Source organism: Lissotriton helveticus, chromosome 5_1, assembly GCF_964261635.1.
Source record: "Lissotriton helveticus chromosome 5_1, aLisHel1.1, whole genome shotgun sequence".
Classification (NCBI taxonomy): domain Eukaryota; kingdom Metazoa; phylum Chordata; class Amphibia; order Caudata; family Salamandridae; genus Lissotriton; species Lissotriton helveticus.
This window is the reverse complement of record NC_136065.1, coordinates 2,120,218,130-2,120,233,225: the sequence shown is the minus strand read 5'-3', so window position 1 is coordinate 2,120,233,225 and position 15,096 is coordinate 2,120,218,130. Positions and strand designations below refer to the sequence as shown.

Below are 15,096 nucleotides of genomic sequence, written 5' to 3'. Positions count from 1 at the left end.
GCGTGCTTCCCCCCGAATCCTATCACTGATGCCCAAGAGTAAAAGTGCTCGCTCTGAATAAATAGTACATTTATAATAATCTATGGAGAGTTCTGTTAAAGGTCACTCCAAGGTTATCCACATTGCAAGTGAGATGTCTGAAGAAGGGGTGGAACATTACATTTGCTTTCCTGCAGATTGCTATGATCGAGTACTAGAATTAAAAGTAGCTATTCCTTTACTGTTTTTTAAATTTATTTTAAATGTTATGTTTTTCCTCTGACCCCTGTAACGGCTCCTCTACCCCCCCTCCCGCCCTGACCCCATGTTGTGCATAGTTGCCTGAAACTGAGCAGTTTTGCTTCTTGTCAGATTCTTGTACATGGATTACATATACCAATTGCTGTATGTTCACAAAGGTTAGCATCCATATTTTCCAACTTCAGCCTCTAAACTATTGTCTATAAAGGTGGACTGATATGAAGTACAATACATTGCTAGTTTGTTTTTTTAAACAGTAGCTTCAGCAATACAAACCGCATTGAGGATTACTTTCAGATTGTCTGTTCCTATTCATGCTAACTCTAACCCCTCCTCTTGCAGTTCCAATGTAACGACCACACAGCCGCCGGAGTCGCAGCTGCAGCAGGCTTCGCAGAAATCTGCCTCCACTTTTCAGACACCGACCCAACAGAACAGTCAAGAGGTATAGTCAGTCTGACTGCTGTGGCAGCTGTCTTCCCTGTGTAATCTGTATTCCTCCATGGTCTTGACGTTTGCGCTTTCCTGGTAGCTGTGCTAACCTACACCACGTGTTTTTCATCTAATCTCATAGCTGTACTCGCACTGCCTGTGATTAGCTGATGGCAGAGTATTCTTCTAGGAGTCAATCGCAACCTTGACGTTTGTTGGGGCACTTACTTTTTCTAATCTGGACTATTTTGTTTCAACATCTGTTAGATTTACTTAATTACTGTTGAAGTTATAATCAGTTTCTATTTGTAGATTGTTTTGCTGCGAGTCCAGTGGATCCCTCTAACTTTATGTAAACATGTAGAAGATTGATTGAGGAAGATTGAGGTGAAAACCATCCTTCTGGCCAAGATCTCTTGATCGTTATAGATGTTGGTACAGAGACTCTGCATTGCGTTGTATCACTGCTCACCCTATCCCCTGGCACTATATTCTACTTGTTGGGGGCACTACTACGCTACGCTCTTACTACCGACCAAGATATGATACACGTTGGTTTACTGATCCACCTGTACACCTCTGTAGTGTGATCAATGACCTGTGCTGTTCCTATATTACTCCCTTACCTGATTGTATATGGATTGGTTGTATGTATGTTTTTATTATCCATGTTATTACCATGTTATTGACTATTATACTGTCTCCCATTATCTCTGTTGACTCCTACTGCCCCTTCCCTGTCTTTGTGAAGCGCTCTGATATCTGTAAGGATCCTGTTCGCGCTATATAAAACTTTGAATAAATAAATAAATACATTTGGGTCTTCTTGATTTAAACTAGAAAATTACAGCCAAACTGACAACTGTTGATAGGAATTCGGGTTTATAGGGGTTTGGTGGGTGGGGGACATGTACTACCAGTGTTTGATCACTTCACTGACTGCCCAAAATGTTTTGGTCAACATTTAATTTTCTATACCTGGTATTCAGCTGCCATATAGGTGCCAGACACTGCTTCCTCCTTAGGTGCCAGACAACCATATCACAGTGATTTCAAGTTTTCTTGGACAGAATCCTATTGTCCTAACCCCATAATGTGTTGCACTTCCATGAGTGATTGATGCCATATCTGTTTATATTTCATATAGTCCTTAAAAGTCCGCTCTGGCTATTCTTTCTATTTCCAAAATGTTAGCACCACGAGCTTCTCTTCCCAAAATCAATAGTTTCTGTCAAGAGAAAAATAATTGCTAGGCAATGCATGTCAAAACCTTGCACCAGATGTGAAACACATCAACGTTCTTTGGAGAATATTCCATTATACAAAAGAGGTGAGTTTATGAAGATATCGCATCCAGTCTTGATCTGATTAAAGCCTTATTCCTTGTGGCCACATATAATCCATCTGCACGATTTACACATTTTCTTTATTGCCACAGAGGGCTATATAATTTTTTTTCTTCTTCAGATAATACATTTAGTGCCAGGAGGACCAAGGTCATGGGCGCAGCTGAATGGAAGGCCAGTAGGACCCGGTGGTGGTAAGTGTCCTGTTTACTTCTAGGTCTGTGTTGAAGTTGCCCCAGCTGCACTTTAGTTTCATGTCTTTGTTAATGGTGGAAACACCTGATGTAGTCCGACAGAAGATTAGAGTTTGGTTTTGTATGCTGTGAAGATTATTTTTATGATATCGTTTTTATGTTGGCCGTAGGTGCTTTTTACTATGACTTTTTTCAGGAATCACATGATATGTATTCTGCCTTTTTGTCCCTGATATGTGATGTCTGTCGTCTTGTGATGTCAGACATGGGCTCCAGACGTCCCTATGCATGGTCCCGTCCCTCTGTTTATTTGTTCGACCATTAAGGTCTGGAAGCAAAGGTCAGAACTCTAGGAACGTTAAAGAACAGGAGAGATTCCTTGACTGAGCAGCAAGCCGAGCAGCTGGGAGACCAAGGCCTGTTGAAGCATGACTGATAACCACCAGGTGAAAGTAATGTGCTCTGTGGGGAACCCCACCCCACCAGATGGTCTGAGAATGTTCAACCTAGGGGTTGTAACAGTCTAGGGAAGAGGACAACACTCCCTTTAGGATGTACCTCAAGTGCCACAAAAGGTTTGCGTAAAAGGACTTCTTTAGTAGGGGATCTCTGTGTATAGTCATAATCTAGTGAATAGTCCCGCTCATGTGCGGGGACCACGGAGCAAACAAAAATCTCTTAAGCTGTCTTCTTTGCAGTAGTGCATAGACACTTAAGAGAGAATTAAAGACAGATAATGCAGCCTATACATGGAAGGCTACACTGTCCAGTACTTAAACTACAAATGCAAAGGATATTCCACCAATATCACATTTAAACCTGTCTGCCAGGTTTCACCATGGAAAACACTTCCCCTTCACCAAATCCTTGGAATGATAGAGAGGGACAGGACAGACAGGACAGACAGGCCCCCATAGGCTGCCACTATGTGGCTTAAAAAGGGATACCGTGCCTTTAAGGAAACTTTCCAGAACACTCCTGGTATCCCAGAATGCACAGCAACTCCACTTTCAGTTCTTTTTTGCGGCTCCTGCTAGCTAGGATGTCGAAGACCACTTCGTTGTCGAGGTACCACCGACTTCGAGAGGGGTCTAGCAGACACCGGCGCTCGCTGTCGAGGTGACACCTCCGGTCGTTGGCGAATCTGCATTCGTTGTCGAGGAGGCATTCCTCGGCGTCGAGAAAGGTCGGCGTCGACGCGTTCGACGTCTAGGAACAGATTGGAGTCGAGAAGAAGAGAGTCCAGGTCCCGATGGCGTTCTAAGGCCAGGACAGAGTCCCAAGGCTCCGTTATCAGCCTTTCTTCTTCTAGACCACGAGCTCACGGTCGCATGGCGCCGTCGCTCGTCAAGGAAGCGGTCGGCCTCAAGGCCCTCTTCAAGGGTACAGAAGCTATAGAGAAAGAGGGTGGAACAGTCTCCGGGCTCGGGGTACTCGCAACTCTACTCACCCTCTATGCATGGAACACCGCCCCATCCGTTACCTTGGGGCCTTCCCCCGAGGATACCTACACCTACACCTCCTCCGAGGACTCTTCCACCTCCACCTCCTCCTCCTCCGAGGTCTTACTCGTTGCATCTACCTACGCCACCCTCGGGCCCTCCAAGGCCTAGGCTGCCGTCTCAGCCTACACAACCCGCGCCTGTATGGCCAGTGGAGCGACCAAGACCAAGGAGACCAAGGTCCCACTCCGGACGGACCTGGTCCAGAGATGATGGTCGGTCGTCTACTAGATCCAGACGACGCCGCTGGAGAGACAGGTCCAGGTCCCGCCACACGGAGTCATCCAGTGCCAGGCACTATGCCCGACTCTTTCGGATTTGCCTTGGACGAGGGTGTCTCCGGTAGACGACATTGCCTCCTTTCAGGAGGTCTTGTTGCGAGGAGCGGCAAAACTGGGCATCACGCTGACTGTTCCTACGTCCTCAACCTCAGTGATATTCGAGACCCTACATAAAAAACAGCTGTCTCGTCCTCTACTACCTTTGGTGCCAGGGCTAGAAGAACCAGTCATGGACCTCTTCCTTACGCCTGCCTCTACGAAGTCTGCACCGCCAAGGCTACAAAAGAAGTTCGGATCCTGTACCGGACTCCGTGATAGTGACGGCAGCCAGGAAACCCCATTCCACTGCGCCATCATCAGCGGTGCCTCCTGACAAGGAGAGTCGATTAATGGACTCAGCTGGCAGGAGAGTATGCGGTACGGCCTCCACGTCCATGAAGGCCGCCAGTCCCTCGGCGTTATTGGGGCGGTACGATAGAGCATTGTGGAGTCCCTGCAGCAGTTCGCAGAACATCTTCCCAGTGAACGCAGAGAGGACTTCCAGGAGATCATCACGGAGGGGATGATGGTCTCTAACCAGATAATCTGCTCCGCGGCGGATTCCTCGCTGTTGTCAGCCCACGGGTACTTATACAAAAAAGGGGAGACGGAGATCATTTGCGATCTCAAAGGGCAGTAGTACCACTCGCGGGGAGTGGAAGGTCCAGCCACACTGCCACTGTATTAACCTGCGCCGACACGCCTGGCTGCGTCTAACGTCGCTGAAGCCCGAAGCTCAACAGAGGGTCGCCAATCTACCCTTTTCTGGAGCGACCCTGTTCGGCAGACATGCAGATGAGATGGCCCGCATGAAGGCGGAGGCTGAGACCCTGACGGCTGTTGGGTTAGAGAAGCCGAAGGAGCAAAGGAAGGCCTACCGCCCGTTCCAAAGGCGTTACGGGGCACAGGGCAGAGGACAGGGTGGGCAGGCTGGACAGCAGCAACAGCAGCAGCAGCAGCAATACCAGCGGCGACCGTTCCAGAAGCGCCAGAGGGGCAGAGGTGGACAGCAGTCCTCCGCAGCGAATAAGGGGCCGGCTGGGTCTAAGCCCTGAGGTGCTACTTCCAACATTACTTGGCAGAGTGGAGAAAAATTACTCCGGACAAGTGGGTGCTGAATATTGTTTGCAATGGATACAGTCTTCGTTTCATCAGCCCGCCTCCAGCGATTCCACCGGTTTGCTTGCAGTTCCAACTAGGTGAGCTCCAGACGGAGGCCGAGACCCTGTTAAGGAAAAGGGTGATAGAAGACGTCCCTATGTCTCAAAGGGGAAAGGGTCTTTACTCGCGCTTCTTTCTGGTGCGCAAGAAAGACAAGAACGAGTTCAGGCCCATTCTGGATTTGCGGCAAGCAAACAAATGGATTCGCAGGGAGAAGTTCCGCATGCTATCTTTGCACCAGATTTACCCTCGGCTGCAAAGGGGAGACTGGCTGTGCGCGATAGACCTGCAGGATGCATACTTCCATGTGCCTATCACACGGAAACACCGGGAGTTCCTGCGATTCTTTGTCAGCACCAATCACTATCAGTACACCGTACTGCCGTCTGGACTGAAGTCTGCTCCAAGGACTTTTTCAAAGTGCATGGCAGTGGTGGCGGCACACCTGAGAACACCTGCCAAACATGTAAGCGAAACAATAAAAACAGAATGCAGACAGTTCTCGATCTCCACACAAGAAAATCGATATTCACATGCAGACGGAGCTGGACAGCCTGGTCAAGGTAAAGTAGAGAATGAGTAATAAAGAGCAAGGGGTCTGCATCTGGCGGGGGAGGGGTGGGAGTGTTTGGCGGGGAGTGGGGGGGGCATTCTGGTTATCCGTTCTTGAATTGAAGTGTGAGATGCGGGCCTCCATTTTCATGCTATATACCCCTTTACAATAGTTCATTGCAATCCTATTAATGTGCGACTACACTTGGATCCACCCAGATCCTTTTACATCCCGAATAGTAATATTTTCAGTTTAAGATTGATGGGTTGATCTACCACTTCCAGTAATGAGTTCTGTATCTCCCTTCAGTATTATTGGATTTTGTGACGGTACCATGCAACAATGTGTTGATGGCGTTATGGTAGTGAGTGCATGTGGAGGCGTCCTGGTCCCCATCCTCCATGAATTGCAATTCATCCTATGAAGGTTTTTAAGTTGGCTAGACAGAGCTGCGATGTGGAAAGGCCAAGGCGTTGCCACGTTTCATTGGCGTTTGCTATCCTCCATAGGTCCCAAATTTCATTCCCAACTATTTCGGAGGATTGTGTTTGGGTTTAGTATATTTATCACTAAGTAACAGTAACATGAGCGAGCCTCTTTAAAGAGTGGGTCTAATATTAGCTTCTCATCTAGAATGTTAGCTGGCTCATTAACGATGACAGCAGGCTTGCTTAAAATTAGAAAAAAATCTTAATCCATTTTACTGAAGACCCTGGAAAGCCCACGTTCTGAAGCATGATGCCTCCTTTGTATGCCCATCAATTGTCTTCGTTGTGGTGGTCAATGAAAAAGGGAAAGACTTTGTTAGCTTCTGTGTGAATAATTTGACCTACCTGTGTTATGTCAGCTTGGGACTTCCTTTTTTCTGTTCATGTCTTAAAGGTGCTTTGAAAGAACATATTTGAATGCTGTACATTCAGATCGTTACCCTCAAGGGACACTGCAGAGGCCCATTTGTAAACTCTTAAGTACCCTGTAAAAAAAAAAAAAAAAAAACTGTGCTTGCATGGGGTGATGAAGAATAAAGGACAGCCAATGATAATCATCCCTGATAAAATGCAGTTCATTTATTCAAGTATTGGACTCCCTTTAATCTCAATTTGCTTTGCATGTGCTTAAGTGACATCTACCTGTATCATTGATGTGCTGTTTTTTTTTTTTTTTACAGGTTCAAGGGTCTTAAACCGACCGTTGTCCTTCTCTCCCGAGGAATTTCCAACGCTGAAAGCAGCTGGCGAGCAAGACAAGGCTTGCAAAGAAAAGAGCGTCTTCGATCCGTCGTATGGGCCCGGACCAAGCCTCCGCCCCCAAAGTAAGCATCTCTAGTGTTTTCCTATTCGTTGACCACCTCAATATAGTGATGCTCCTTGCATATATTAAATAGTGTATTTTTAGTAACCTCTATTGCTGCAGTTGGCCATTTGAAGATACTTTACTGTAAATAATTTGAGCCCTAATGGACCGCTTGTAAATATGATCTCGTAATTATCATATGATAAGGCAATTGTCTGATTCTTTGCCAGAGTGATTTTTCTGGTTTAACTAGTTTTGTTTTTGTAATGGAGAAACTTCCAGTCTAATGTGGAAGAGACCCAAACTCCTACTTAAAACTGCCTGATGCACTTAGCCAGATGCAACACGTACAAGATTCTTTTTTGTTTGTGGGTGGGTGGTGCCTGTGTGTGGGTGGGTGGTGCCGCCTGTGTGTGGGGGTGGTGCCGCCTGTGTGTGGGGGTGGTGCCGCCTGTAGTGCCGGTATGTGGGCGTGATGCCTCTGTGGGTGTGGGCGTAGTGCCTGTGTGGGTGTGGGCTGCCTGGGGATGTGCGTGCAATGCTGGCGGGGTGGGGGCAGGATTCAAATTTGTATAGGTATCAGAATGCTAACACTGTCAAAGGACTTTAGTTAACGCCTCGGAGTAATAGGCCCAGTATTTCATAGATGATTTACCGCACACTTTAATGTTTTTAATGGCTAATGTAATTAATGCTCCCTGTTTTCCGTTTTTACTGATTTTTACAGATCAATACTGACAGACCGAAAACCATTTATTTTCTTGTGTGTATTTATTTTTAAATGTGGATAAAAAGGGAAATAGTGTGCTTTTTGAGTGGTTCTGGATACACTCTGCCATGACTGCCAGGCCAATAACTGTGTGGATTGATGGGTAAGGGGGTTTAAAAAAAGGAATTTTAGTAAATAGGGTTGAACAGCAGTAGATATACCTAAGGCTGATGCTGAAATGTGCATATTTTCATGTAAGTGCATTTATTTGTCTTCTGCTTGTGTTCATATCGCTGAAACCTGGCAGGCATTCAAGCATGACTGTATATTTATTAGTTAAATAAATGTGTAAATATAACAGTTTCAACCTTATTTTTTTCATCAAACTCATGGATAAATACAGACTCATGTCAAAAATAAATATAACACCGGGAGCCCTAAATATAATGGATAATGTGTTTCTTGGTTAAACGCTAGACTATTGGCTGTGCCAATGCTTGTGTTTAATTCTTTTTAGTGATCCGGTTGATAGATCCAGTTTGTTGATTCTGAACTTTTGTCTTACATTTTAGATGTCACTAGTTGGAGGGAAGGCGGTGGGAGAAGCGCTATTGGTATCTCTCCTACATCTCCAACCGCCTCCCCTACTGAGCCGGGCATCAAGACCACAGCAGCAGGAGATGGAGCCCCCTCCTTGGCCCCCATCAGTGATCCTAAGGAGCCTTCTCTCCGCCCGGCTCAGCCTACCCGCAAAGGGGCTTCACAATTCGCAGGAAATGTGTATCATCCACCAACCTACCACGACATGTTACCAGCTTTTGTATGTATCCATTATTCCTTTACACTGATTTATCAGCCTTTTCCAGGCAAAGGGCCAAGTACAGTAGATTCAAATGTTGTGTATGCACATAGGGTTTGGAGCATATGAGTAATCATTCATGTTTTAAGTTTGACACTACATCATAGTCTGTTTTGTGTGACTCCAGCCACTACAAGTCAAAATTGTCAGCAAAACACTATAGCCATTAGTATTTGCAGAACAGCTGGTCTACTATTGCCTAATATTGAATTAAAACATTGCATGTTGTGTATGTATGAATGATTTTTTACCAAGATGGCAGTCTGACTCTTGGTACATCTTACGGTATCCTGGCATGCATGGAAATCTTGCTTGTAACCAAGCTACTTTGTTTGTAGGGTCTGTCTTTGTACTGCAGAACCCCAATTCACCCACCCAACCGTTAGCATCACTAAAGTGTGCAGCCCCACACCAGAAGCAGTACTAAGCACAGTGCTGTGATTGAGCCAAAAGCCTGCTCACAAGGTTGTTGGTAAATGCCTTGCAGCGCATTTATCCCAGCATGACCTCCCTGTTTTATCTGTGCTGTACACATTGAAAGGTATACTGTTCTTTGGTTAAATGTAATTCCATCCCTTTGGTTTCTTTCCTGTAGATGTGTTCTCAGCCATCCAACTCCACTGGGACGTCCGAACGTGCTTCATTTCCTCTTCCATCACAGGCACGCCTTGAACCTCGGGTTCCTTTTAGACAGTATCACATGAATGATCAGGAAGGGTAAGTGAGTGTAGCTTCTCCTGGTTATACCTGTGTTAGTGGAAGTTGTTTTGTTCAATACGCATTAGGTTGTTTTGTTAGTCACTACTGTGGAACAATATTGCTACAAGACCTGGCTCTGGATCTAGAGCAGTTTAGAGTTTGCTGCTTTGCTGTTGCTTGCCAGCCACATGTCTGATTGTTGGATACAGCCCCTCTCATCCAGTCTAGTGGGAATTGAGAGAAATGTTGAAAAGCAGGCCCTCCGCCCACATCTGGATCAAACCGAGGCTTGGCCACTGGGCCCTACTGCTAGTGACTGATGCAAAAAGTAAATGTTTCCTAACTGCTTTGCTGAAGGCTTGCTTACTTTTAGGGCTTATGGGTGGGGTAGGAATAAATTCTAGCTGTTCGAGGCCAGCTAGTGGTGACTTCTGTTTTTTGGATTCAGGCGAGGTTAACTGTGGCAGGCAGTTGAACTGCAACATGTTTTGGTTTGGGAAGTGCAACGGGCTGGACATGGAGTAAATCCTCCCTTACGACCATTGCACTGCCATAAACCATTTCAGTCCTTTCTGAAGGTTTGTTTTCCCTGCTGCGCCTGAAGTGTCACCTCTCATTTTAACACCCCCCTTTTTTTTTCTGGAGTTCACAGGTCAGTGGGGCTTGCTTTGTAACACTTTGCTGTGGTGCACCCATATTTGGTCGTGGAGCTTTTTTTGTGTTCCCTTCATTTTAATAGCCCTTCAGATCTCCCATAATGTGCATGTGCAGTAGTTTGTGCTCCTTTCTCAAAACCAAACTCATTTGTTGACACAAGGATGAGCTCGCTGGAACACTGCAGCAAGGAGTGGGACTGACTTCTGTTGTCTAAACTTGGAAGACTCAGCCAGTGCGAGTATGTCACTTGTGGCAGAAGCTGGCTCTTTACGTGGTATTTCTACTTTCTTATAGATCACATGAAGAGCCCTGGGTTCCCCATGAGTGGACGGGTTTGCTATGCAATCACAAAGTGCTCTACTAGGGGGTAGTGTGGTCGAGCAGCTGAGGCGAAACACTGGAGTACAAGACAGTTGCAATACACACCGAGATCAGTAAATGACACGCACGACTCGGGAATGAGATCCAAACCATTTTATAAAAACAGCAATTATCGTTATATATGTTTAGGCATCAGAAAAATTGTTCAGGTATGTGATTTTTAATATAAATTATTTTAGTGGAGTTATTTATTTAGTGTTTTTATAGAGCGAGAACATGACCCTTATCAGAGCGCTTTACAGGGATAACACGTTGTTTACAAATAATCAAAAAAAAATTCCATAAGTAGGAGGTGAAACCTTTGGGGAATAACAGGGTGTATACAATGTTCAGATCATAATGCACAGAAATCCAGCAAATACATTTGTGGGAGTACAAGGTCAGTACAAGATGGATAGCAGCCAGTCAGTCCAAACTCTAGATGCAACAAAAATAAGCAAAGCCACTGAGCGGTGTGCGCAATGCATGATTTATAGAAGAAACTTGACCATTAGGATGGTTTTTGCTTCCTTTTTAAATAACGAGAGGAAATTTTTCTGATAAGACGGCAGTGAGTTCCAGGTTCTTTGTGCGGCCCCAGAGAAAGCACAATTGTACGTTTGTTTTTTTCTATTCTGAAGTGGGGTGCCTGGAGCGCAAACTCTCTGGCCGACCTGGAGTTTATGGCTCCTCCAGATATGCTGTGTATTTAGTGTATGGAGTTTTGTGGGTGATACATGCCAGTTTGAGTTGGATTCTGCTTTAAGAGGAAGACCGTTCAGCGCCTTCAGAGGTGGTGATATGTGGTCAGATTTTTTTAAGCCTGTTAAGAGTCTGGCGGCGGGGTTGAGGCAAGCTTTTAGGGGCCGTGGAAATCTTGGGCAGGCCTGAAAGGGTTGAACATCCATATTAGACTCTGGAGATAACTAATACCTAGACTGCCAATTTTAGGTCCGAGGCATCAAGGAAAGGTTGTAGTTTCCTCGGGTAGCTCAGGTGAAACTTGCCAGATTTAGCCATCAAGTTGATGTGGTCTCGCATATTCAGGTTGCTGTCTAGGATTATTCCGAGAGGTTTGGCAGATTCCACTATGGTTGGTGTGCAGTTTAGTGCTGTGATTGACATGGTCCATTCCCGGATGTCAGTGTTACTTTTAGGGGAGGGGGGGATTAGAAGGAACTCCGTTTTTTGTGCATTTAGTTTGAGCTCGTTGCAAGCGAGCCATTGAACAGTCGGCTGTAGGGCCTCATTCAAAGAGTACATCGCCTCTAGAGATGAGATTTTGATGTAGATCTGGGTATCAGCATAAACGTGGAAGGAGATGTTGGCAGTACGTAGGAATTTAGCTAGCTGTTCAAGGTAGAGATGGAAGAGGGTTGAGAAAAGCGTTTATTCTTGGGGGACTCCGATCATTAGCGGAGAAGGAACAGATAGATTACGGTCAACTAAGAATCTCTGGGTGCGGTTCCGGAGGAAGGATCTAAACAGTCTAATGGTTCCCCTTACTTCCATCCTGAATTCGAGGCCTTCAAGTAGTTTCTTGTGGTTTACTGTGTCGAATGCCGAGGATAAATTCCGTAGAATTAGGAGACCTGTTTTGCCTTGGTCAAGGGCTTGGAGAGCATCATCCACAATATGGAGAATAGTAGTTTCCGTGCTGTGCCCAGGCCTGAACCCGGATTGGAATTTGTCTAGCAGATTAAAGTTTGTGATATGTTGGCTCAGTTGAAGTTGCACACATTTCTCCAGAGCTTTCGCTAGAAGTGGGATATTGTTCTGAGATTGTCTGGAGTAGCAGGATTCTGGGTGTTTTTTTTAGGCCTGGACGACTTGTTCGGATTCGGATTTTAGAGAGTCTGATATGGACCCTTGTAGTAAGGAAGCATTGATTATTGTAGTCCAATTGGAAATGATCATTTGGGAGATCGCTGCCATGCACCTGGAGGGGAGTGGGTCATTAAAGTGGTTTTTCTGATGTAAGGAGCATAGAATTTTCGAGATGGAATGGTCGACATATAACTTGAAGTTGGAACAGTATGCTTGGTTCTTGGGTGTTGTCTGTGGGGGGGAAGAGAGAAGAGATGCGACCCGGCAGGAAGAGGTCCGATGTTGGTGGCGGAATTAAGTTCTCCTTCTTTACAGCCAAAATTACCTCCCTAGGAAAAGAACTCCTCACAGGTTATTCGGGATTTTGAGGTTTCTTTGGACGTTTTAACCAGTTTGTTGGATAGGTGTTTGACCATTTCAAAGAGCTTAAGAGGTCTGTTCTTCGCGTTTTCCAGTTCCGTTCTAAAGAACTTTTTTTTTTTCTTTTTTTCTTTGTGATTTGAGGATGTTCCTGTTGTAAGCATTTCTGGTTTGTCTGAGAAGTTTTAGTTGGGAGGCTGTGGGGTGCTGTCTTCAGGTTCTTTCTGTTAGCCGGAGGGTTCTACTTTCAGTGTTGAGGGATCCGTTGAACCAGGGTTTTTTGTCTTTAACTATCTTTTTAGCGGGGCAAGATCATCAATTATGTCAGTCTAGTTGTAGTGTTCTGTGTGGTCGTTGACCTTTGAGCAACAATTGGGGGGGGGGTGTAATTCTCGCAACGTGCAGACTTGTTCTGCTGACATGGTTGGGTAGCTTGGTAGTCGAGCTCTACATCTATGTTTCTGAGAGGAGGGCTGTGTGAAGGGCTAGGCACGCTCAGCAGAGTGGGTATAGGGCTATTGGGGCAGGGTGTCTGCTGTGATTGACTAGTATGTTAGTCACTATGAGTGATGGAGAGGAGCGAGGGTTGGAAGAGGGCAGCAGCGGTGTTGTCTTATTGAGAGATGGAAGGGGGGGGGTGGAGGGAGGTTATTTATTTATTTATTCAAAGTTTTATATAGCGCGAACAAGATCCTTACAGATATCAGAGCGCTTCACAATGAAAGGGGTAAGGGCAGTAGGAATGAACAGAGGTAATGGGAGCAATGTAGTAGTCACTAACATGAAAGGATAATAACAACATATATAAAACATATCAAAATACAGTCAGGTAAACAAGTAATATAAGACGGTACAAGTCATTGATCCCACTACAGAGGTGTTTAGGTACACTTTGGGTGTGTGGAAGGCTTATAGCAGTGTTTTAGTATAGAGAGAGCACTGAGTGGGGGCACCGGGAGGGTGAAACAGTGACCCAACGTGTATCATATATTGGTTGGAAGTAAGAAAGTAGCGTAGTAGTGTCTCCCTCAAGTAGAGGTATAGTGCCAAAGGACAAGGTGAGCATTGTCACAAAGCAATGCAGAGTCTCTGATCCAACACCTATAACGTTCAGGAGATCTTGGCCAGAAGGATGGTTTTCACCTCTTTCTTGAAGAGTGCAGTGGAGGAGATACGCCTGGTTTCAGGAGGGAGTGCATTCCAGATCCTGGGTGCCATTCCTGAGAAGGAGTGCTTGTAAGTTTTCTCTTTCCGGAATCTACGGGGTTTCAGGAGTAGATTTTTTGAGCTTCTGTTGGATCTCGAACCTCCTGATATAGACAACTTTTGAGCGAGGTAGTTGGGTGCATTGTGGTGCACTGCCGCGTGTGTCATAGCTGCAATTTTTAGTTGTCTTCTGGCTTCAAAAGGCAGCCATTTTAGGGACTTTAAGTCTGGGGAAATATGCGAATGTTTTCTTGAGCCAGTAATGAGTCTTGCGGCAGCGTTCAGGGAGGCTCTTACGGGTGCTGTTGTGGATAGCGGGAGTCCGCTGAGGGCCACAATTCCGTAGTCTATTCGAGGGATGACTAACGCTTGTACAGCAGTTTGGAAGTCTTCAGCAGGGAGGAAGGGTTTAATTTTCCTCAGTGTGTTTATTTGGAAATTAGCTGATTTTGTGGCTTTGCTGACGTGCTGCTGCATGTTGAGCTTGGCATCCAGTGTGATGCCTAGGGATTTCGCTGAGTCCACGATGGTGGGTTGGACATTGAGTGCTGTTAGGTTGTTGAGCCATGTTTGGGTGGTTGAAATTTTCGCCGGGGGTGAGATGAGAAGGAACTCAGTTTTCAGAGCATTTAGTTTGAGGTGATTATCGGCTAGCCAAGATTGGGTGTTAATAAGCGTGGAATTCAGAAGTTTGATATCTTCCGGGGATTGAAGCTTTAGGTATAGTTGTGTGTCGTCGGCGTACATGTGAAATTGGACATTAGAAGCTTGGAGCAAGGTGGCGAGCGGTTCCATGACGAGGTTGAACAATGTGGGGGAGAGGGAGGATCCTTGTGGAACACCTAGATCTGCAGGCACAGGTGAAGATAGCACATTGTCGATCTTGAACTTCTGAGACCGGTTGTGAAGGAAGGACGAAAACCATTTGAGAACCGTTCCCGATAGTCCCATTCTAGTGCTTAGCAGCTCCAGCAAGTTCTCATGTTTGACCGTGTCAAATGCTGACGAGAGGATGAGGAGGCAGGGCTCATTGCGATCAAGAATTTGGAGGGCGTCATCAATTATGTGCGTCATAGCTGTTTCCGTGCTATGTTTCGCTCGGAAGCCTGATTGATGAGAGTTGAGGAGGTCAAATTGGTCAATGTGTCTTGTTAGTTGGACACATTTCTCCAGCAGTTTGGCCAGGGTGGGGATATTGGTGATGGGCCGGTAATTGTTTAGGTCAGACGGATCAGCTGTAGGTTTCTTGAATATAGGCGTGACTTGCCCCACCTTGAGGGAGTCTGGAATGTGGCCTTGTTGCAGGGAGCAGTTGATGATTTTGGTCCAGAGAGGGAGGAGCAAGGGGATGAAGTCTTTTACAGCATTAGCAGGTAGA

General features: G+C 45.8%; 1 protein-coding gene across 6 annotated transcripts in view; it reads left to right on the top strand.

Annotated features, from left to right (window-relative positions):
• PRRC2B (proline rich coiled-coil 2B) overlaps positions 1–15,096 on the top strand; it is a 549,871-nt gene that overhangs the window by 108,596 nt on the left and 426,179 nt on the right. For all 6 annotated transcript variants that reach the window (XM_078646193.1, XM_078646192.1, XM_078646191.1 and 3 more), the window contains exons 4-8: positions 583–685; positions 2,140–2,212; positions 6,917–7,060; positions 8,323–8,570; positions 9,205–9,326. In XM_078646193.1, coding sequence (XP_078502319.1) covers positions 583–685; positions 2,140–2,212; positions 6,917–7,060; positions 8,323–8,570; positions 9,205–9,326 — 690 coding nt within the window. The remainder of the gene's footprint in view (positions 1–582; positions 686–2,139; positions 2,213–6,916; positions 7,061–8,322; positions 8,571–9,204; positions 9,327–15,096) is intronic.